Source organism: Notothenia coriiceps, unplaced genomic scaffold (assembly GCF_000735185.1).
Source record: "Notothenia coriiceps isolate Sejong01 unplaced genomic scaffold, NC01 NC01_scaffold00038354, whole genome shotgun sequence".
Classification (NCBI taxonomy): domain Eukaryota; kingdom Metazoa; phylum Chordata; class Actinopteri; order Perciformes; family Nototheniidae; genus Notothenia; species Notothenia coriiceps.
In genome coordinates this window covers 304752-329461 of record NW_011371055.1, presented here as the reverse complement: position 1 = coordinate 329461, position 24710 = coordinate 304752, and the positions used below count along the sequence as shown (strand labels likewise).

Sequence of the window (24710 nt, the reverse complement as noted above, 5' to 3'; positions counted from 1 at the left end):
GTGTGCCTTGGCAGTCTAACTACTTTACTGCCATACAAGCTGCTTTGTGAGGCTATACTTACACATTGTTGTTCTAAGAAAAATGCAACTGTTGGCATGCTAACATCTGAAAAAAGACATTGTTTACATGCTTTGTTTTGCAGGCATAAAGTTCACTAAGTTTGCCGTCTTAGTTGATTTTGTGACCATGCTCGCATTTGCTTATTAGCACTCAAGACAAAGTAAAGCCAATGCTGATGGGAATGTGATTATTATTATTCTGAAAAATATGGAGGGAAGATAGCAAGTATTTGACTGATGAAAAATGTAATATTTGATTCATCCTCTGGGCAAACTGACTTTGCAAATGTCTTGTAAAAATTCCATGGCAAGTAGTGAAACGACTGTCATACAAGAAAGCATTTCCTTCCAAAATCATGCCAAAAAAGAACTTGAATTTATTTTCCAAAAGATCAGTACAAGTCTGCCACAAACAGATCTAAATCAACTCTGGCTGTTAAAGAATATCTGGCCCCCATACTGCTCCAAATACAGATAATAATTCAATTAAAGACATACTGCAATGTAACCTGCAGCTCATAAAGAGATGTATTGTTCTCATTTAACTCGAAAATAACTACATATTAAAAAAACAAGAATAGAGATTATGGCCACAACAGACTTATTTTCCCTAAAGAAACCATACTTCACTTCAGTCTTTAATCTACTTACTCCACAAAAAAATATACTAAATACAGTATATAGCGTGTACGCAAGTCTAGGCAACCATAGGGAAGAATGCATGTTTCCTTTATGAAGCTGGTTTTAGGTTTATGGGTTTGACAGTGCACGGAGGTTGTAAAGTACAAAAAACAGGTTTGGTCCTAAAAGTCGCTGAATGTGAAGAGCAAAGATAAAAACAAGTAAAAAAAGAAGGTACAACGTATTTTCGTTGTCATACATACTTGGGATGTTTGTCATACATGATGGGGAGGAATTCATCGACAGGAAGCATCTTGGACAGCGGCTCAGCGTTGAGCAGTTTCTGCGCTCCCTTCAGGGAGATGGCGTAGGACAGAGTCCAGTACGAGTAGTCGGCCATTACCAAGTTGTGAACATTCTCCACCGGCTTTTCCTTTCCGGGATTCACTTGCTTTCTGCCAAAGTATCTGTAGCAGGATTAAGCCACAATGAGAACAAAAAAGAACAAAAACAATAGTGAAGGACGCAATGTCCCAAACAACTGAGTCCTGATATGTGCTGCTGTTCTTTGCTGCCATGTGTTGGTTATCAGGGTAGAAGTAACGTTTTTTTCTGCAGCATTTGTTCTGCATGTGTTTTGAATCAAATTCAGAAAGTCATGGCAACCACAATACAGACAACGCAAAGAAGATGCTTGTACACTTCACATGTTCCTGCCAATAAACTATTTTCAATCTGCGTCTGATCATCTAAATATGACTACAATTAAAACCATGTGTTTCTATGTCCTTTAGATACCTGAAACCCTGTGTGGAATGAATTCCTAGAAATAAAAATGTTCAATGACTTCTTACTTCATTCCTCTACACAGGCATACACAACATACCATTAAGGAGACTTTGTTGACTCAACATAACCTTAGCCATCCTTGCCAGAACAACAACTGCATCAATACATAATTTCTTACATGATGTCCCAGTCCAGATCCTCCTGCTCCACCTCCTCCATCAGTCTGAGGGCCCGTCGCTTGAAGTTGGCCTGGAAACGAACATCGTCTTCGAGCACAAGGGCTTTGTCCATCTGCAGCTCCACGATCTGACGACAAGAGGGGAATCCATCAGTTTCAGAAGGACCAAGAGAGGGTTAAGGAATACAGAAAAACAAAAACAAAAAACGAGGGAGAAACAAAGATTGGACAGTAACTAATAGGGGTTAGACTCAAAAATAGTACAAAAAAATACTCTGAGTGTCTGAGAGTATACATAGTGGGCTTGTGTTTCAATTTGGGTCCATTTTGAATTTTGTGAATTTCAGTCGACCAAATATTAATATATTTTAAAGGTCACCTATTATGCAAAATTCACTTTTTCATGTCTTTAATACATCAATATGTGTCCCCGGTGTGTAAGGATATTGTAACAATTTAATGATTTGTAACCTGAAAATCCCATCAAGTTATTCGGTTCACAACCAAAAGTACAAGCAAAAAATACATTCTGTATTGTCTATTTTACTCTAAATGTGCCCATTAATTAAATGCTTGAAAACCATACTCTAAGGAAGAACACTTCAAATTAGTTTTTGAAATAATAATTGCACCAAGAATTGTTTTACTTTCATTTTCATGGTCCTTTGCTCATAGACTTCTTTAAAAGAAAACTAAGAAAAGTTACAACATTCAGAAAAATTATTTTCAGTGAAACCCAACCCAACAGCGGAATTTCAATTTAAGTCCTCATGGTCATACTACCTGTATAGTTCTCTACAAACCACTTTGGGTCATGTCAACAAAAACCTTCATGTCTGTACACTTGGCATCTCTTCTCACCTCCTTCCAGATGAAGAAGTGGCTGAGGAAGCAGCCCACCTCCCCTTTGGTCAGGGTGCGTCCAGAGAACGGGTCGTAGTATCCTGGCAGGAGGTCAACACCCAAGATCTTAATGTCGCTGCTGTTCAGTGCACTGCACAAACAAACATATTTATTAATATATTATTGAATATTGTTTTATTCAAATCATTCCACGGACAACCTCAATGCAACCACTGCCTTCAAAATGTTGTGCACAGGTACAGTGAACAGTATGCTAAAACTTTACTTTTGAAATAAATGGCCATAATCAAGATATTTTCAAATCATCATCATTAAATAATAGTACAATTGATCCAAATCACAAGCCAATTCATCAGTTCATTTCTGTGGGGAATTCTCTTTATCCTCCAATATATCTGTTCTGCCATAATCTTCTTTCTTTCTCACACACTAACAATTAAAACATACTCAAACCAGTTGAGTTTTCTCCCTAAAGCCAGTGTTTCCCTGAGAGTTTGCTCACTTTCCGTCCACAGCGTCCACCACTTTGACGTCAATCTCCAGCTCATTGAGAGAGAACAACATCCGGTCCCTACGGTCATCACGCCGTCTCAGATTAATCAGATAAATCTGAGGAGAGGACAAATACCATTAACTCCCAGCTTTGACTTTATACAAGTATTTCATTTCTTAAAAGTTAGGAGTATGTTCTTTTCACAGATGCTAAATCTACTATAGGCAATTGAATCTCTATGTACACAATGTAAACAATATATAAATATATAGAAACGGTGTTTTCCCTAAGCCATAGCTACTTCTTTGCCAGAAACCATGTTTGATATGTATTCTTTTTGACTACTAGACCTCGGCTATTTCATTGACATGTTTATGAGAAAATGTACTAAAACAAGGAGATGTCTCTTACCTCATCAAAGCCCATGAGGTCTCTCTGTTTTTGGAACATATGGACGTATTTTGAGTGCTGCATTGGAGGACCAAAAACTGTTTGACAAAGGAAAAACATAAAACAGGATGAACTTAAAAAGGACTGAAGTCAGAATAAATACGGTGTATCAGTTTATTTTTCTATCCTATTTTCATAGCTAATATCTCTCTTTTACTAAAAACAGTGAAAACAGTCTCAGCTCTTACTCATGGATTCAAGGTGGACGTGGACAAAGTTGAGGCGATCATCTTCCAAGGTGTGTTGAGGTTTGGGCGGTACGTTCACGTACCCGTATCGCTCCTTGTTAATCAGGTACATCTGTACCTCTGAGAAGCATAACAAAAGAAAGAAAGTATGAGTCATTCATTCTGTTACATCCTAGTTTGTTTCCCCTTTAAAAAATACATGATTCTATCTGACGCTATAACAAAAGCACAACGACTAACAAACCTGCAGCCCGGCAGGAGAAGGCGAACACTATGATGTCGTCATAGGGCCATGAGTAGTCCTCGTGAGGGGGGAAGAAGGCCAGATTCTTCATGCCTTCCTTCCTTAAATCCAGCAGAAAGGTGGAGTGGATCATGGGCACAGGGTAGCAGCCCAGTCTGTGACGGTGCCGGGTGGGGAAATACTCTGCTGTTCGCCGATAATATCCCTGAGAGAGACAGAGAGACATGGAGTATTATGTTATTTTAAAGTTCCTGAAAACAGCTTTTAGGTAGGGATCTTTTTGGTAGTCATTTTGGTATGCTTCCTATGGATCCTATGTGTAAGGAATATACATACATCTATTTTCTTAAAGTATGGATATTTAGAATACAACTTTATCTTACTAATTCACGCCTATTAGTCCTACTGACTTTTTCTCCACATGTATTTTCATTCCTTTCTTGTGGATAATTAATCACCATTCATTTCACCCTCACCTGTGGAGTGATACCACACCAGTAGTTGGAGTACGCTCCCTGAGAGTCGAGCATGGGAGCGATAGCTGACTTGTTCTCAGCTATCAAAAGATTGAGGGTCTCCGGGTTGGTGAGGATATTGTCAGTGTCAGCGTACTGAGACAGACACAGAAAGGACACAAAGGAAAAAAGAGAGAAAAAGAATGTGAGAGTTATTGTTGTGTCTCTTGAACAGGCCGCTGCCAGATCTCTTTCTTGGCTGAAATAACAAAGAGGGACAAGATCTCATCGGTTAAATCAAGGGAAGGAGCTGAAAGGATTCTTATAGAGCTGTCACAAGGGAAATCTTATTATGTACCAGGATATAATCGGCCCAGCGCTTCCTGGCGAAGTCGAGCGCTGACTGCTTCAGCTTCATCACATACTCATATCTGGAGTTGGGCCAATGCTTAGGACCCATCTCTCCTGCATAGGACCTAAGGGAGAGGGAAATAAAGAGACAATATACTGTAGGTTATTGTGGAACTAATTGGCCTAATCCTCATAAAAGTTGTAATGAAAAGGTGATAAACGGATAAATAATTGCCAACATTTTTGATATCCATATGTTTTAGCTAAAGCGGAAGAAAATGGTGCTTTCAGCTTCTCAAATCTTGAGATTTCCCGCCCTTCTGATTTATATCATATTAAATCAAATGTCTTGTGGTTTTGGACTGACAAATCCAGAGTTGTAAAGACATAACCTTGTACTTTGATATTCGGGGATGGATATATATGTCTTACATTTTATAGAACAAAAGAATAAATCAAGAAAAGACAACCAGATGAATCAATTATAAAAAAAGTTGTTAGTTGCATTGCTTCCCCATTTCTAATACTTCATCATTTATAATTATGTTAAGGCTTTATGGTTTCTACTACATATAGCCAACTCTGTGTATGTCAAGTATATGCACACCACTATTGACAGTTTATAGAGTTAAGTGACTTTAAGCAGAGTAGAGTGTATACTTGACATGCACAAACAAATTCCACTAATGCATTCTTCATCTCAGTCAGACGTCCACACAGTCAGGTTGTATGGACAAGCAGGGGCGTGCTGCATCATTCCTTATTTTGCAACGTAAACAGTTTTCTTTTAGGGAACACAGTCGCTCCACTATGACTTATACTGTATGTAAACTAGAGGCTATAAAGGTGTTTTTAAAAAAGACAAAACATGTAAAATACTAAATGTAACTTATCCTGAATAAATAAAAATAGCTGAAGTGTGCTGGGTAAGATGTACTTCTATCTAATCATGACCTACAGGGTAGGATCTTTGCTTACCCAGATCCCTAATGTAAATAAGGTTCAATACATTCATTCATTTGTACTTACGTGGGCTGTTCCATTGGTCTCCACTCAACATAATGGTAGAATTGCTGCATGACAGTCAGCCACTCTTTCAGTATTGCTGTGGTGTTATCCACATTGTGATCCGTGGCTGCCCTGAGGAGCACAGAGAAGGCAAGGTGTGAGATGAATGCAGAATGATGACAGAAGAACTGAAGCTTCAAATGTTTGTGGTTTCATTGAGGGAGAATGAATTACAAAAACTTTAACACAAACAATGAATTGCTAGTCGGATCTCTGTGATTCATTTTTCTTTTTAAGCACATCTTGATTTGGTAGAGCAGCCTAGAGTTATTGCAACATTGAGAGAGCATTCTTCAAAAGCGTTGTTTTCCAGAATAATTTGGGGTATGTAAGGTCATTTTGGGCCTAAATATAAATCATTTAGCAATGATTCTCCATTGCAATACTGGATTTTATGTTTTTTGCATCAAATAGATGAAATATGATTTTTCAGTTATGTAATCTTGAATTATCTGAAAACAGTTACCGCTTTCTTGCAAATTTATCCAACTTCAACTGCTCAATATGTTTTGGGAAAAGGCACTTTGTCATGATATTGATATGGAATGACTCACACTGTGAATCAGATTTTCCATGTTGAAAGTGTACTTCAAAATGCTGCCTATACACTCTTATAACACCAATATTGAAAAATACATTGACATGCTTAATATGTTAACATTCTAAAATGTACAGTGACAACATTTACTGTATAGAATATCTATTTTTGAAAAGCATATATAAATCAATGAAATAAACATACTACAACAGTTTTCTAGTACACCCTAGATAATGTCTGGATTATCCCAGCCCTATTTTGCAAGGCAACCAGGTAACTGCAACCAGGTAACTGTATTTTTTCCTGAAACTAGGTTCATCTTATCAAACAAGCCGAAATGTTAAATGATACAACTTTATGACACAACTAGAATTATAAACCCCCACAGAAGCATATTTGAAAAGACAGTTAAATATTCTGGGTTAAATTATATGGAAAAGGATTAGGGCCACATGACAAATAAAAATGTGGAATTTGACAAAAAGATTATTGTTTTGAGTTCTGACTTAAATCTCAGAATTCAGATTTGTTTTCAAATGACCAAAACATTGTTCTCATTTGGCACTAATCATCTTCCATACAATCACTAGTGTTAGTCACTTTTGTATTAAAAAAAGGTCGCTCAGAAATCAGTAATAAACAAACAGCTAGGATAAAATGTCATAGACCACACAGTAGGAAATGCATGCGGCGGAGTGATAGAGAAATAGGCAGCAGGACTGGGAAAGGCACAGAAGGAGGAGGGGAGGGGTAGGACTCTGCTGCTTCCTCAAACTAATTTAAATGCTATTGACCTTTTGAACGGCTGCTATAGTCGGATAAAAGGAGGACCCCCTCCACAAACAGCCCAGCAGCATGCAGGAAAACCCACCACACGGTGATGCGATCTTTGGGGTAGTTGAGTCTCTCCAGAGCCCCGAGGTAGTACGGCAGGGAGTGAGCTGTGTTTCGGGCTAGGATCGCGATCACCACCGTAGGAGGCTGAATCTGCGACTCCTCCGGGTATATTTCCTCCGAAAAGTAACATTCAGAATACAAAACAAAGGCCCCTAACACCAAAAACTGGAGAAACATGGTGGAAGCTGTGCCACGGTGCTCCAGCTACACAGCCGGTGGACGCGTCAGCAGTCCAAGTAAAAAAAAAAAGGCTTTTCCCAAATGTTCAACCCCCCCCTTCGTTTTGTAAGAGCTGGGCTTTTTCCATGAACACATCCAAACGGAGCAACATTACAACTTCCGCTTGCTAAGCATCAGGAAAAGTCTGACAACGTTGAGCATCGGTGAATGAGAATGCGTGATTTGGCCCGATTGTAGTTACTCGTAAATCTCTGCAGACAACTGTGACATAGACTATAAAGATTATCAGTCATCATGCAGTCAGAAACTTTATCCTCTACACTAAAACATCAGTGTATTGTATTGTAGGCCCAATAACTTTTAACTGTGTTTATCATAACACGTATACTTTTATAGTTTAAATGTAAATAGTTTATCATGTCAGAAACACTGTTCTTTACTGTTATGGCATATCAATTGTATGAGAGATGTATAACTAATCGGAAGGACAACAGTGGATGGTTTCTTTCTGGGTTTCTTTCTGGCAGCAGTTTCAGAGTTTCACCAGCAGAGGGAGGATTTGATCCAAAAGAAGCTCCATTGCTCAGACTGTTACTACTCAGTGAAGTAATAGTAGCCTACTGTATTTTTATTTTTATTACACAATACATGATCAATCAAGCATTTAATTATTGCAGTTCATACATTATAAAACAGTTCAATTAAGAGGGGACATTCTGCATAGTGATTGCATTTGATGCTTTAAGTGCATTTTGCAAGTATTTTTTCAATAACCCACGCAGAAATCTCAAAACAGGGAACTGACGGGACATGCAAGTTAGCTTCCATTACACAGTTAAACAAATACCCAATGGTATATTTCAGTCCAAGGCTCAACATTTTCTTGTTAAAAAGTATCTTCCCGATGAGATCAGAACTTGTATCTCCTGCAGACAAGTGTTCAGTCCACGTTTTGCTGCAGCGGACCACCTTGAACCTCCTCAGTGACCCCTGGAGGTCCTTGGGGAACATTTTCAGAAACTCATTTGACAGCTGTTGTTGGAGCTGTTGTCAAAAGAAAGTAATTAATACAGAAACTACTTACATCACAAAGTACATCCAGCAAGTTTGAATCATCTTCTCAGTTTGTAGAGAACATTGTAAAACAATTATTGTATAATGTGTGCCATCGTTCTTTAACAAATTACATGTGTGGGTAAACATAATACAAACAAATAATCTAAATTAGATAAAATACACATAGTATCACTAAACTAACACACCTATTTATACTGTATAAACAATGAGAAATCTATTATGTCCAAACTGATTACACATCTGTACAGGTACGTAGAAACATGTTGAAAATGTACTTGCAACGTTTCTGTGCTTTGATCCTATTCATTCATGAACTGTGAATATATTATTATTATTTTTTAAGTTAGACAACTATAACTATTGCAACTACAGGTCTATTAGGTCCAACAATCACTTACACAAGTATAGCACACATTTAAATCCTCATAGCTGAAAAATAATCTTTGAAAACAGTACGGTTTTTAGATGAGATCTGAGTAATTAGGCTAAACCTGTGTGAATTTAGCGATGCAAATAATTTATTACCAATGCTCAATCTGTTCAACTCTAGAGGGGGAATTCATTAATCAGAAGTTGAAGTCGACAGGACAGATGCTGTGAAAAAAGAGCTGGACGCCGGAGAAGAGGATGAGGGGAAGAATGGTTGAGAAATTAGGAGAGGCATAAAGACATAAACGTGGGAGGAAAATAATAAACCAATTGGTATATAATGAATTTTGACTCCTTTGGCGGGCTGGCTGAATAAACGAAGGCAGTCATGGCTGACAATAGCGGAGTTGGGTTAAAGGGGTCGTTTTGTGTGGACAGGTCAGCTGGGTTGAGGGTCAAATCCCTCCTATTCATGACACCCCGAGTGTTGCCTAACTCACACACTTGCACACACACATATACGTATGTCAGGGGCACTTTCCCAGCGCTTGTGGCAATGGCAGATCTGGGAGAGTTCAACCTCGGGTGCACTAATTTTTCACAGCGAGGTCAAGGGTGGCGATGGCGTTTGTGTTTGGGGGTGTGTGAATCAAAGACAGAGGGAGAAGGAAAGCGATAGATTGGAGAAATCTTCATTGTTTTGACCAGATTGTAGGAGAGGGGGTGAAAGAAAAGTCGATAAACTGCAGTTGTTGAAGCTTATGTGAAGTTGCCATAAACAGTTGGATCAGACACATGTATTCTGACTTACATATGGAGGCACCAAGCCTCTATAGTAATAGGTGATCATAGGTTTACTGCACTACTTTGTTTCTTTACTTTCTTTTATGTCTGAAGTACACCGTATGTTGACTTAAATTGCCAAAAACCACGCTGTTGCTGTTGTGCAGATGACAATTAGGCCTTTGAATCATAAATCTTGATGACTATGAAGTGGAAGGTTGTGCAGGTTTTCAAATTTCAAACCCTGAGTCTTCTGAGATTTTTCCAAGATGTCTACCTCCCAATTCAATAGAGGTACATGGAATTGTGTCTGCAGCAATCATCAAATAACTGAAAACCGACAATTTGTCTTTTTTGCTGTGAGATAAGTAAACTGAAACTGAACAACAACAAGTACTGCAATAAAAGTAATATTAGGAGCACCAAAAAATGTATTCCTTCACCTCCATTGTAATTAGCAACATAAATCAAAATGACAAATATCTCAATATTTAAGCAAAACAAGCCAAAACTATTTATATGCCACTGAAGATAAGTTACCAAAAATGACCTACACACAGTCACACACATCTCAACCCGCCTGGCAGTCACTGTGTCACTAATCTCTCTCTCATCAGGCAGAATGTTTTACTTAGCGTGAGAGAATGAGTGGCTGTAGGTGAGGATGTGTCAGTGAGAAAGTGTTTCTGTCTTTGTGTGTTGGGACCAGCGGCTGGTATAGGCAGCAGAGAGTCGTGACATTCTCACAAGCTTCCGGGACCTTTATTGCCGTGGCAATAATCAATAGCGTTTCCACAGAGACGTCTTTTGGCTGGGCGGGTCAATATCTGTCACTCAGGTTCTGAGCCGTGGCACATACCCTCTTACTCAGCAGCCTCCTCTGTCTGCTCCCCTCCTCCCATCTCTTCTCATGTATCTCAGGAGTGGGATGCTTTCTCAATTTAAGGAGTCGTGTGTTTTATTTAAACTCATGTCCAATTGAGCCACCGTACCTGATTTCTTTGCTCAGTGTGAGAATCTAAAGTGACTCAAGTAGGACTTGAGGATTTTTGAATTATCTATTTATCCAACATGGTGTTACATTTACATGAGTAATTTATCATAATAATGATCATTTCATGTTTTGCATCGTGAAATTGCTTGCAAATCTTTTTAGCACTAAACTCAAGTAATGGTAAATTGTTTAATTGTGATTAAATATGTTAGTTCAAAACACTCCCACCACTCCCACCAATTCAGTTTAATAGGTTTCCTCATTTAAGGAATTTGTTTTGGTGTTTTGGTGCATAGATTAACACAGTGAGAATAAATGAAATGGAGAAATAAGAGCAAATACTGGAAGAAAATAAATACAAATAAAAAAACACATTACACACACATGCATTTCTACAAGAAACCAAAAAAAAAAGTACAAATATGACAAATGACTGTAAAAAATATTACAGTACACTAAATTAAATTAAAGTTTTTGACAGTAAACTAGAGTGTTTTACAATAAACTTGTGTTTAATTGCCAATACTCACCCTTCCAGTCGCCATGTTTCTGGTGTGGTCAGTGTGAAGAGGCAGCAGTATAGATACATTGACTGACTAGCCGGAGGGCTGGGCGTTTTTTTACCCCAGGTGGCCAATACTGCTGTTTGACTCAAGCATTTAAACAGAATTGCTTCAGTAAAAAAAATGACCTTTGCCCATCAAGTCCAGTCTTCACTCAACACCACTTAGTCAGCACAAAGAAAACTGATGCTCGCACCGAATGTACCAGCCATGCCTGAAATAATGAGATGATGATGTCAGTGATACAGATGTGATTGCATTATCTGCTCTCATGAATATGAAAAAGAACATCAACAAACTTTTTGTTATAATTTTTATTAAAAGTATATTTAATTTTAGTGTTGTCAAAACAATTAAATTGATTTAGCAGTATATGATTACAATGAGTCTTACAGTGTGATAAAGAAAAGCCTCGAAATAATGATATGTTTGGACGTTCTCTTTAACTCATCTTCTATCTCTAAACTGCTACAGGTTAGAGTCAATTCTGGTTGCCAAGCGAGGCATGATTTAGGACTTTAATCATCTTTAACTTTTAAACTCACAGAAACCTAAAATCTTGCACATTTACTCAAATTTAAATGTGCGTTTGTATTTTCTAAGTCACAAATGACAGGATGTTTGTGAACACCCTTGAGAGGAGCCCTGTGATCTGTACAAAGTAAAGGGTAAGATTAGTGTCTCTGCTTCCCATCTTCGCTGCTACTCCCCGGATGACGCTGTCTGTCGCCTCGTTGCCAAGCAACAGTGCAGCCACTGTCAAAGAATTCTGGGGGATGTTTAGGCAGCGGCATGCTTGGGGGGAAGGAGTGTGTGTGTGTGTGTGTGTGTGTGTGTGTGTGTGTGTGTGCGTGCGTACGTGCGTGCGTGCGTGCGTACGTGCGTGCGTGCGTGCGTGTGTGTGTGTGTGTGTCAGAGGAGAAGCAGAGCATACTCATGTGTGCATTTATATGTGAACTTTCTTTTAATCTCAGCTGTTATGCAATTTGATGATTCGCAAAGATTTATTTTGCAATCCTGCCTTTCATCAGTTTCACACCGTACACCTCTCTGATCTCTGATGAGTTAACTTTTCTCACACACACCGTGAAATACTTCACATTTAGTTTTTGATGTTCGAAGTGTGTTTTCACATTCTTGACCCCCAACAACACTGTGAAGCAACGTACTGTCAGTTACAATGGATAGTCAAGTAACAAGTGGTGTTAGATATACTTCTTCAGTCATATTCAAGAAATAATTCGCCCATAAGCAACATAACAGCTTCAGAAAGTTAATGAATATGCGAAAATGAAAAAGATGATCTGCATGAAACTATAGGACACTGCATGACTGACTGACTATGTCTCTTTTGTGCCATAGCCTTAACATTTATTTGCCTCTCTATAATAAGCTTCCTGCATTTGCTGCTTTCTCCTTAAATGCTCCAATGTGTGAATCCTATTTCCTGTAGCCTAAGTAAAGATTAACAAGTCCCACTTTTATCATGGCTGCATGGATGAATGTATACTGTGCTGCTTTTATAATGATCTTTTGTAAAGGGCACAGTCCAGCAGGTAGATGGACTTGTGTTTGTCCTGTTCAGAAGCTCCTCTCCAAATGTATATCTTTGACCGTTTGATCGTTGAAGTCCTGCTTTGCCATAACACGTGTCCTACATTAAATTGAAATGACATTCCCTGCCACATCGTTGCCTCGCTCTGCTCTGCTCTCGTTCTAGCCATGCTCTCCAACAGCGGGGAGGAGGTACCTTCACCAGAGGAGGTTTATTTTAAGGATTCCCCTGTTCCCTTTGTCTCTCTCTCCTCTCCATCTCTCTCCGGGATGGTTTCATAGCCCACCCCGCCGACTGGGCCTCTCCCCTGCCAGGCCTTTTAGCCAGCGGGTTAAACATTGATTTGTGAATGGAGGGAAGCACAGTGGCCCCTGCGTGGAGTGCAGCAGTCCCCTACTGTTTCTGTGTGTACACACCCCTACTATACACCACCAAGACTAACAGCCAACATGAAAGCTACTGAGCTAAAAGGCCTTAATTTAACAACTGAAGATGGTTGACACAGCGTTTAAAATGTTGTTTGCGTTTCTATTAAGACTTTAATTGTCTTGATTAGATTTTTAATTGCAAATTTTCCCGTTAAAGGAACTAAAGGAACAACATGTTAAATGGACAAACTTCTTTAAGAGCTTGTTCTTAAAGTGGTAGAACACTTACAAAGGAAAATATAATAATTTTAACATCTTGTTCTCTGATATCTTTTACGGTTTAACAGATATTTTTTGTCAACATTAATCAAAAGGATGTATTATGTGCATCACTTGTTGAGCTGTTGGGTTTTTTGCCAAACACATAGGCAACAGTTTCAGATACAAATAACAACAACTGTCAGTTATGTTAATGCTATATGCTCATTGTTTCAAGGTAACAAAAAAACATCTTTGCACTCTGGTGCTGGTACAAAACTAAGAGGGAAAACTCTCCAGATCTTGAGTATAAGCGAGGGGTGTCAAGGTGAGAGGGAAAGTGGACCCTCTTGACTTCTAACTGGGTTTCCCGCCTCTTCGAGTCAGGGCATGAAAAGGCAAAGAGGGAGAGAGGGGAGGTGAGACAGAGGGGTTTGCTTTTCACTACCCAACAAAAAGTGAGAGCAATGAATGAGTGACTGGCTGAATGAATGAGAGGCGGGCTGGGTCTGAGAGGGGCTCCGGCCCTGTTGATCAGCAGAGGTTAACTCGGCTTCTTCAGAAGGATGAGAAGGGCAAAAAACGGATTGAGCTTTAAAGAGGAGGATCCCCTATGCGCCTGGGGCGGGATCAGACAGGATGATTTATTAGAGAGAGAGAGAGAGAGAGAGAGAGAGAGAGAGAGAGAGAGAGAGAGAGAGAGATGTTTGTAAGCATCAAAAAGCTGCAGAGCAAACGCAGCATTCAAAACTGCTGATATGCGCGACATGAGGATGGGATTCCAGTTTCCAGAAAGAGACAAGCTTAACACTTCTTAACCTCTTGAATGAAACTCACATATTAGGGCGTACACCCAAAACCAGGTTGCGCAAAACACAAAAGCGTGCCAAGTCTCTAATTTGGATTTCTTAAGTGTGCTTAAATTGCAGTTTTTGTGGGTATAGGAGCAGGAAACCCTCAAAACATCTCCATTTCTGTTTTTTAAGCGTGTAAAAAGTAATAAACCGATGACATTAGGCACAGTTTTCATGGTATGATCACGTGCTCATGGGGGGCTGAATTTTTTTTTTTTTATTAAATAAAAAAGAATTGCTCAACAAATGCATGATGTGAGTTTAAATTATAAGATGTGCAAAATAATGTGCAAAACGGCCAAATACAGTTCTGCACAATCTTTGTTTTTCATTACAAATCTTTGAATTAACTATATAAATAAAGATGTGCCATTATTTAAAATATAAGACAGCATGGTCTCTGTTGCCCCTTCAATGGCCTGTCACATAAGCATCATATAATCCACTCATTTTCTGCCACTCCGGACCACCCTTTGCCACACAGGCCTACAGTAGGCAGCCCTTTCTGCAGCAGAATGGCTGCACATGGCGCTGAAGGCACCGCTTTATGTCCAAGTGCCTGGTTACGGCGTTGCACTAGTTTGCTCACACAAGAGAGGGGGGCACAAGACAAACACCAAACGTCATGCAGTGCGGTCAGAGAGTAGGCCTAAACAGTGTCGGGATTGTAATCTCTTTTTGGGTAGAAAATAGGGCTGTTGTTTCTTTAAGAGGGGCTGCTGGTCCCTCATCGCAGCTGCTGGCGTGTGTGTGTGCGTGTGTGCGTGTGTGCGTGTGTGTGTGTGTGTGTGTGTGTGTGTGTGTGTGTGTGTGTGTGTGTGTGTGTGTGTGTGTGTGTGTGTGTGTGTGTGTGTGTGTGTGTGTGTGTGGGTGGATGTGTGTGTGTGTGTGTGATAGAGGACAGCGGAGATTCATTACTTAAGCAGTACAATGGACATTTATCACCCCGTGGTGTTATTCAAATTCAGTACCAAGCGAGGACCTTCTCCACTCCTCTCTCCGCCTTGCGTCGCGGCCGCAGCGTTATTGTTGGAGCAGCGTTAAGAGAGAGCCAGGAGGGCAGAGACACATCCATCCAGTCAGTCCGAGAGACCCGTACAGGGAGGATGGGAGGAAGGCAGCAGCGTCTGTCCGGGAATGAACGCACGAAGCCCACTGCTCTCCGGCTCCTCAGCCCCCGCATCCTCCGGTGCTCGCTGGGGGGCATTTCGACGAGGCGGACCCGAGAGAACGCACGTCGTGGGAACTGAACCAAGGACGCACCACCGGGAACTAAAGGGGCTTCCTATTTTTTAAAATTACGTTTTCATCACCACAGGAAAGATAATCGAAGTTCCTTTCTTCAAATAGGAGGGGATTTTTTTTTCGTGGAAAACCATTGTGCATCCTAAAGCACCAGAACTGAACAGTGTTTCCTTTAAATCGATGACAGTACACAGGTGCAAGTCCACTTGAGCAATGGAGATGACATTTTACTTTAAGATGCCATGGTCATTCAGCCATCTTAAAAATGGCCCAGAGATCTGAAGAGACTTGGGGTTAACTTTTAAACTAGCAACCAGTGTAAATAAGATATTAAGGCAGCTTTAAGAAAACGTAGGAATAGTGATGCTTTTGAACAGCATTAGAGACTTTCACAAAGTGGTTGTGGGTGCAGTAATGATTCTTTAGCATTATTAAACAATTGAACAAATTATATCTTTTTATAATCAGTCCAGCAGTATAGCATTTGGGGTGTACTTTTGTAGGTTGCACTAGACTATATTTCCATGTTTTTAATCAAAAAAATAATCTTGATGTTTAGTTTTCTGCTGCAACAGGGGAACCGAATTCGAGGCAATGCTGAGCAAAGAGAATGTCAAAAATAATGCACAGTACTGCAACTCTCTATCCTGTAAAAAGGGAAAGTAAACTGTTTGCAGTGTCAGACGCAGCCAACACTGTCAAAGGGCATTTAGGAAGTCGTAGCAGGTGCAGCCACGAGGCCTATACAATAACTGCTCCTGAACACTAGCTATTTAAATAACCACATGCTTAATTTCCTCTTTTTAATGTTGGCAGAGGACATACAGAGTCTTTAGCGACTGATTGTCCAAACGCAATTCTTGAGTAAACTCAAATTCAACCCCAAGAATTGTGTATGGACATCTGTTGCTGCAGACTCACATTCATCACTGCTGCCTTTTGGCCAAACGCCTCATCAAGAATGTAGGCCTCCAAACCACAAAGGAGGCGACTGAAAGGCATTTAGTCTCGGTTTGTTTTGTAACTGTCTCATTTCAGGTAAGATACAGAGCATATTTGGCATGTTATGGAGGAGAAAGACGCGGGACTGGGCCAATAAAGTGGAGCAAACCTTATTCTGCCTCGTGTAATGTGTTTTTCGAGGTGCGCGTTGTGGTTGGCCCGATTGGTATTTACACTTTGTCGAAGATCTAATCAAGACTGTTTGTTTTAAATGGCAAATATCGACTAAAAGCATTGATGTATCGACTGTGTTTGGCAAATAGTAGAAAGCAGTGAGTTGAGTGCTCCCAGAGTGAGGCCTGCATGCAGCACCGGATGCACGTGAGATGAGCAAAGCTACAAAACTGGACCTTAATATGCATGTGTGCACAAACGAGGAGAATAAATACAAATGAACAAGGCAGATTAAATAGAATTTAGAAAATAAATTCGTTACAAGCTACATTTGGTTGTAAAAATAGCTTCTTAGATCATTTCATATAATGTATTACTAAAGAGCATATTTAAAGCCAATTAAGGCAAATCCTAAAGTGCATCCTGCATAAAGGCACTTAACCACAGATATATCACTCAAAACACAATTTTCCCAAGTGCTTTTAAGGCAGAATTACTACATATTAATATGTTAAAGGGCTGTAAAAACAGAGAACACACAGAGGCCTGATGACTGATGCTGCCAAATCTCTGGAGCCAAACAGCGTCACTGAAAAATCACTTGGGGCACTTTTTGGTCCATTTGGGTTTTTATCGTTTTATTTTCTTCTTAATTTAACGGATTTACTGCCTAAAATTGTATCCAATTATTCTTCTTTTTAAAGAGACAATTAAACATTTCAACCAAAATGAATCAAATAGGCCTAATTGAAACGTTTGACGTTTTTTAACGGTTAGTGTAAAAATATTTGAATTCAAAAATGCATTTTATGATTTAAAATAATGTTTAAAAATAACATAAATGTTTAGCTTCAACGTTGAATTGAAAACAGCAGCAGACACGCAGAAAACGTGTGTTGTTGTTGCACATTAAAGGCTAACCTTTCTTAATTCCAGGGATCAGTGCTGTTTGCTCTTGCAGAAAATGCCTCTGTGTGAAATGGACTCTGCAACTGTTTGTCTTTATTTATTTAATAAAACATCAATAGCCTCTAACTTACAAACGCATTTGAACTATTTTAAAATGTGAAGCACAAATGCAAGGATACTTGAACGTGTTTTTTCTGCGTGCTAACACATCAGGAGCATTTTTCTCAGAAATAAAGGACTACGTTTTTTTTAAAATTAATAATCACCAGCTTTAGTGTAATAAAGCTCAGCCTTTTATGAAAATAGAATAAAAAATACGTATTAACAATTACATTTTTATGAAATACTTAAGACTTATTCGGACATAATAAGCTTAGAGAGAATGAATCTCTAACTACTATGTTTTTGTTGCATAGTTAGTGTATAATTGAGTGCAATAGGGAAAAAAAAGGTTATTTTGGCAAACATAATCGAAAATACTAAGGGCTACTATACGTTTTCTTTAGTGCAGTGATGCATTTCCTCCTTCTTTCCTTACATAAAAAAACATCAACGAAAGGTTCTTCCTGTGACAGGTTTAAAATAAAAAACAAAATCAATGCTTTTATGTTAAAACATAATCTAGTAGTTTGTTTTTATTACTAGAGTTTACTGAATGGCTGTTAATGACAGGCTGGAGATCACATGCGATTGTTTTATTGTTTTATTGTATTCCCCCCAACATGAGTCGTTATTATACATCCACTCACCACGTCTCCTCATGTGCTGTGCAGGATGGGGAACTATCTGTATACTGTACAGGCCCAGACAATAGTCCAACCCTGCATCAATTGTGAAAATTGCAATGGAAACAAAGAGGGAATGTGGGTACAGACACGAATTAAGGAAAAAAAAGTGCCTCAGGTAAGAATAATCTACAGGATCTAATAGACACAATAGGCTACAAGCATTTTTTTTAAAGATCATAATCTAAAGCTTTTTTGAAAGTTGCTCCAGAAATGTCAAATGGAGGCCTATAGGAGGCATGGAGCCCATGCAGAACCATGTCTTTGATCCTCTCTGTGTGAAACACTCTCAGTAGCTCAGTGTCCTAGGCCTGCACCAGCTGACACAGAAGCCCCTCTCTCTCCTCTCTGTAACCCCCTGCCTCATTAGCATTTCCTTTCTAGCAGCCATTCTCGTCCGTTTTCCCGTTGCAAATCGGACTCCACAACCGAGAAAAGGTTTAAGGTCGCCCCGGGCGTTCAGGGGAGGGCAGCCCGGAGGCAAGACCTCGACCTCCCGCAGTGGTCCTGTAGTTCACACCCCACACACACACACACTCAAACACACGCTACACCCCCCACTTTGTATGCATATTGTAGCTGAGTGGGGCTACAGGACGGTGAAATGTCCCCAAAGTCTGGTCTAATCAGCCTAAAACTGCAGTGTGATCACAGAGCTAGGCTTAAATCGATCAGATATAAGCTATCACCAGAAATTATCGAAGCGTGATGTACAATCCTAATTGAGAAACGTGTTTGGCTATCAGCGCCTGTGTGCGCTGCAGGGGGCTTTCAGACAAAATTGCACTTAATAGTGATAAAGTCCAAAGAGATGCTGCAGTTTGTAAAGTGCAGAAGCACTATCTGGGGAGTAAACATTTAACATAGCGGAGAAGAACGCCAAACAGGGTCATTTAAATACTCATTTACATACTTAATACATACTTAATAAATGAAAGTGTAAAGTACATAAAAATGCAATTGAATATACATTTAATTAGTTACTTTACTTTTATTTAATTCGTCACAGCTGTGTTTATAACTTTACTATATATATATAGTATATATGTGTGTGTGAACACACACTCGCACACATATGTTGACCCCTGTCAGGAATTAAGGCAAAATTAAGTACATGTAAATTGTTCAACATTTTAGAAAAAGAAAAACTCAGTACAGATATTGTGGTAAAAAAGCAGACAAGACTGTTTTGAAAAACAGAACACTTTTAATAATTGTTTCCATTTTGTGAGCAAAATGTAAAAAGCAGTTAGAAGAAACATTTATTTTTCTCAAATCAAAATTGGACTGAAAAAAACTACTTTCTTTTGACAGCTTTATTCTACGCATTATATAACCATTACATACACACTATTGTGCCTGTAAGCAGATAAAAGGATATTTTTGTTCTTTATTTGTCATTACCTGTAATCTTTAGTAAAAAACTGATAAATATGTCTTTATAGGATAAGACATGATAGTTGATGAATACATTATTTACCACATAAGATGTCCTTATATCGGCTTACAGTACCACACACTTTATATACTGCTAACAAATGCTTATTAGTGGGGGTTAAAACAAAGCGCTTTATTTTGTCATAGACTTGGTCATGGAAGATGAGGTCTTTATATCAGTCACGGTCACACTGTAAGAGAGGATGTAGGTAGATGAAGGTTTACACTTCAGCTGTCGGTATTCACACTCGCACCAATAGTAGGCCAGGTAACCAGAGCTTCAGGTGACTTCCCTTTACACCTATCCAATTTAAAATTAAAATGTCAACAGAAGGCCCATGTCACAGTTTTCGACATTTTTCTCAGTGACCATCTTTGAATTTCCACTCATTCCTGCGACGAACATCCATCATGGTCAGACCTCAGGGTGCAGGCAGACCGACACATCCCCAGCGTCCAATGGGCTGGCGTGTTATTGAGATGTGGGGCGGGGGGTGCAGAGGAACTGGAGAAAAGGCTGTTACAGGGATGTTAGGGATGTTTGTATTCCTCTACCCTCCATGAAGAGTAGAAATAAACACAACGTTGTCTTGGTCTTGTAGTTGGTATTCCAGCTCCCCCTGAGGTTTAGAAAACACACAAATATTCAAACATATCTGCGAGTCAAAGGAGAGATCTCTGTCTTTACTAATACAAATATGTGTATTGCTCCTGTGTTCCCATCGGGGTCCAATCAATGACAAACTTTTCATTTCATTTACATCCTGTGTTGCGTCCTGTAATTTAATCAATGGATTGAAATTGAAGCACTCATACTGTGTGTGCATGTAAATATGAGCTCACATATGAGACCCCAAGGACAAACTTCTCTTGCAGCTGCTTTTTCACGTTATATGAAACATTAACTGACTGAGAAAACGAGCAATCTTGGTATCAGTGAGCATACGGGCTAACATTCACATCCACACTGCTGAATGAAATGTGATATAGCTAGAGGGATCTATGCATGAAGACACAAAAACAGCTGTGTGGTTTCAAACAATTTCTCGATGTAATAGTACATCCTGAAAACAGGCATACAAGGTTTAAAAGAGCTACAAATAAAGCTCACACACACACACACACACACACACACACACACACACACACACACACACACACCATTAGCTCCCAGTCTGCATCATTGATAAGCACCAGAATCCCAGGTCTCCTGTGGGAAAACAAACCGTTTTGAGTCAGACTTATTTCCCAAAGGTAATGCAGATGCAAACACACGTGTGTAAAAGATACAGACAGTTAGAGCAGGAATGTCTTGGCAGATGTAAACAAACTAAAATAAGTGTCTGCGTCCTGCTTTAAAAAAAGACGATACAAAAATCAACACAAAAGTACCAACGTTCAATTGAAATATTATTAAATTAGTTTAAATAAAAGTGCCACATAAAATATAAACATTTCACTAAAGAGGAATATCATTTTTCTCGCATTCTCTAAATGTAAGCTGGTAGAATAAAACAATTTAAAAGCATTACTAATTTCATTTATACAAATGACATTTTTTGAAATGGTGGATTAGGAAAAATAGGTTATTTATTTGCAAGCATGATGATTGATTGGAAATTAGATCTGGTGTTTTTGTAATATTATTTGAAATGAATATAACACCAGTGTTATGTTTGAGAACACACACTGGTCTATATATATATATATATATATATGACAGTAGATCTAACAGTATATGTGACTGCATGTGTGCTATGTCCATGTTACAGTCAATATGCAATTATAGACTGCTGATATGCATTTTGCATTTGTACTAGCAATCACAAACTCCACATTTTTTTCTGGTTATCAAAATCAAAAAATATATAATACATATTTGAAGTAAAAGGCACATACAGTAAGTCACGGAGGACAGTGATGATAGGGGAAAACAAACTATCACTGAAAATTAATGAGCACCCAAAAATAACATGCATATAAACCCTAAAAAAATCCCCACCCTTCAAAGTGGGATAATAAGGGCAAAGGACGAGGGTAACATTAAGCACCTATGGGTGCAGTCTTTTTAACATACGCTGGTGCATTTTATTTCTGAAAGCCGCAGAGGAAGCGGTTTAGGTCATGTCGATGGGAGGATAATGCCTCAAGCAGGTCAAATAAGCTCCTCTGCACCTTGTAGATGCTCTATGACGTCAATGCAAAAAGGGCCATGTGAGAGAGCAAACATACGTCCACACCAGTGACATGCACACACACAGAGAAACAGCTTTGAAAAGGAACAACATTATAATCAAAAAGGTAAAGATGGTCAACCCATCACACACAGCACCAATAGATTTCCTTTTAGATAATGAAGAAACACCTTAATGATGGTTAGCTTTAAAAACCTGTGTGCTGCCAACAGAAAGAACACACACACATCTAATCTATAAGGTTTATAGGTAGGCCAGCTTTTTCCTCTATTCATTGGTTAGGTGGAGCTATAAATAGTCCTGCACAAAGGCAGCTGTAAAAGTCAGCCAGTCCTATAACGATGCTGTGTGACGCGCGCGCACACACACACACACACACACACACACACACACACACACACACACACACACACACACACACACACACACACACACACACACACACACACACACACACACACACACACACACACACACACACACACACACACACACACACACACACACACACACACACACACACACACACACACACACACACACACACACACACACACACCTTACTGCAACCCATAACCTGAAGGCTAGACGGATTTTTTTTTCTCCAGCATTTCAGCAGATTTGAACTGCAGGGAAAATGCTTCAGAAAGCGGCTTCACGCACAATACTGCAGGTTCGTTTTCAACCGTTCTTATGAAGGTATTTTGATCACATATTACAGTCATATTTGGCAGTTAGGGTTTGATTTCCAGTGGTCTTTCAGGACATATTGTTGTACACAGCTCCAAGTGTATGTCAAGTGCACGCTCACACTCACACGGAGTCTCCCTGGACAAAGAGCTCGGGCCGTTCCTTCAGCAGGTTCTGTTGGATCCAGACCAGCAGCTGCTTCACGTCCCCTACAAAACACACACACAGACACAAAGCCCATACACAGTCAGACAACAGAGGTCACAGGTCAGGGGTTAAAGGTCAAGGTGCAGGGTTCCAGCCTCCTGGTCGATGTGACGCGACAGAAGCACCAGGCGGGACGAGGCGGTGTATATGAGTGTGTGTGTGTGTGTCTGGGTGCATGTATATTTATGAGTGTATGTGTATGTTGGGGGGGAAAGGAGAGGACACTGGAAATGGGGGGAGGGTCGACTGATGTCAACGGCCAAGAGCGGCGTCGTTCACCTTGGCTACAAAGAAATACAATTAATGATTTTGTGTGTGTAAATTGAAAAAATTACGAGTAAAAAAAACCTATCTGCAGCTCAAAAGAATATTAAGCATCTGCTTGTCAAAATGCACTTATATCTTCTTTGAATAGAACATTTAATTTCTCAATGCGGGACTAATAAAATGATCAGAAAACGCAAAGATATATATAATAATAATTTTCTTTGTTAAATGCACTGCTTCTGGCTTGAGCTTGACTATCAATAAAGCTTGAATGTTCTATGAGTCTGACCTCCTGAACAATCAGAGTGACCTTGTCTCAACAATAGATTGAGCCTCACTCCGCCCGACTGACAGGAAGCCACAAAGGCGACGACAATGAGAGGTTTTAGGATAAATCCCCACTAAACAACCAACTATGAATATATTAACCACTGTTACCGTTAAGACTCAAGGTGGTGTAAGGGCTTTTGAGTGTGTGTGTGTGTGTGTGTGTGTGTGGTACGTTTCCTAGTACATTTGTTTTTTAAGAAATGGGGAACAGTGTAATTACAGGGATACACAAACATAACAAAAACCAGATAAAGGCAGAAAAACACAGAAAATGTTCTTTTGACCATTTCCTGGTTGTGTGTTCGAGTGTGTATGATCACAGCTGGGGTCTTAATGTACATGCGCACGACGACCCTCAATAGCAGCACTACCATAGCTGTTCACACACACACACACACACACACACACACACACACACACACACACACACACACACACACACACACACACACGAAAAAACAGAAGAGACGGGGGGTGAAAATGGAGAGACAAGGATAGCAAATGGGTTAGGAGAAAGGAGGAGCAGATGGAGCAGATACGAGGGTAAGAGGACGACAGTTAGTCCTCCAGAGCAGGTGTAAGGAGGGCGGTGAGGCCGTAGCAGGTAGGCGTCTGACCACATGGGATTCAGGAGTTCAGCCGGATCAAGGGCAGAAACAATATCATATCTGGGCTAAGAATACAGTTTTATACATGACATACATTCAGAGAAAGATTTTTGAATTCAAGGGAGAAAAATATTGCACATTTTGGATTTTTCTTTGCTTTACAATGAATTATTCTATTAGAGAATGCAGGTATACATTTTGTGCATATCTAAAATAACTGAGACACTGTCTTCAAAAAATCCTTTCAGATTATAAAATGATTCTGAAAGAGTGATTATATTAAAACTAGGTCCATTCAAAAAAGGTTTTCTGAAGACTTTATACATTTCATTTATATAATTCAAGGTTTAATTTACTGATTACAAAAAAACTTGTAACAAATTCCCAGAAGACGCAACAAAAATCCACGTTAATAAATATTAACATTTTTTGAAAGAAATATTTAAAAAGGCCTACTAGCAGCATTTAGCTTGGAAAAATAGATGTATTGAGACACCTGCCTGGCCTGTAGACTGTCTGGATGATATGTGTGTGTGGTGCTCAGGATAATTGCAGTGCTGTCGGGCAGCTCAGTAGTATAATGATAGTGCTGATTTTCTACGGTTCTAGGCCTCCATATAAAAAAGACAGATCACACACACACACACACACACACACACACACACACACACACACACACACACACACACACACACACACACACACACACACACACACACACAAA

The 24710-nt window shown here is 39.5% G+C and overlaps 2 protein-coding genes across 4 annotated transcripts in view; both read right to left on the bottom strand.

The window, feature by feature from the left end:
• cercam (cerebral endothelial cell adhesion molecule) overlaps positions 1-7446 on the bottom strand; it is a 10525-nt gene extending 3079 nt beyond the window's left edge. The window contains exons 1-11 of the mRNA XM_010797750.1: positions 7171-7446; positions 5723-5833; positions 4701-4818; positions 4364-4498; positions 3888-4092; positions 3644-3763; positions 3417-3493; positions 3015-3121; positions 2510-2642; positions 1649-1776; positions 945-1148 (exon numbers count right to left, since the gene is read on the bottom strand). Coding sequence (XP_010796052.1) covers positions 945-1148; positions 1649-1776; positions 2510-2642; positions 3015-3121; positions 3417-3493; positions 3644-3763; positions 3888-4092; positions 4364-4498; positions 4701-4818; positions 5723-5833; positions 7171-7373 — 1541 coding nt within the window. The 5' untranslated portion in view covers positions 7374-7446. The remainder of the gene's footprint in view (positions 1-944; positions 1149-1648; positions 1777-2509; positions 2643-3014; positions 3122-3416; positions 3494-3643; positions 3764-3887; positions 4093-4363; positions 4499-4700; positions 4819-5722; positions 5834-7170) is intronic.
• A 12199-nt stretch (positions 7447-19645) lies between these two features.
• urm1 (ubiquitin related modifier 1) overlaps positions 19646-24710 on the bottom strand; it is a 10618-nt gene continuing 5553 nt past the window's right edge. The window contains exons 3-5 of one of the 3 annotated variants that reach the window (XM_010797748.1): positions 22702-22783; positions 20851-20899; positions 19646-20309 (exon numbers count right to left, since the gene is read on the bottom strand). In XM_010797748.1, coding sequence (XP_010796050.1) covers positions 20241-20309; positions 20851-20899; positions 22702-22783 — 200 coding nt within the window. In that variant the 3' untranslated portion in view covers positions 19646-20240. Of the gene's footprint in view, positions 20310-20850; positions 20900-22695; positions 22784-24710 lie in introns of all 3 variants that reach the window. The other 2 variants (XR_800806.1, XM_010797749.1) reach the window with 2 other exon arrangements.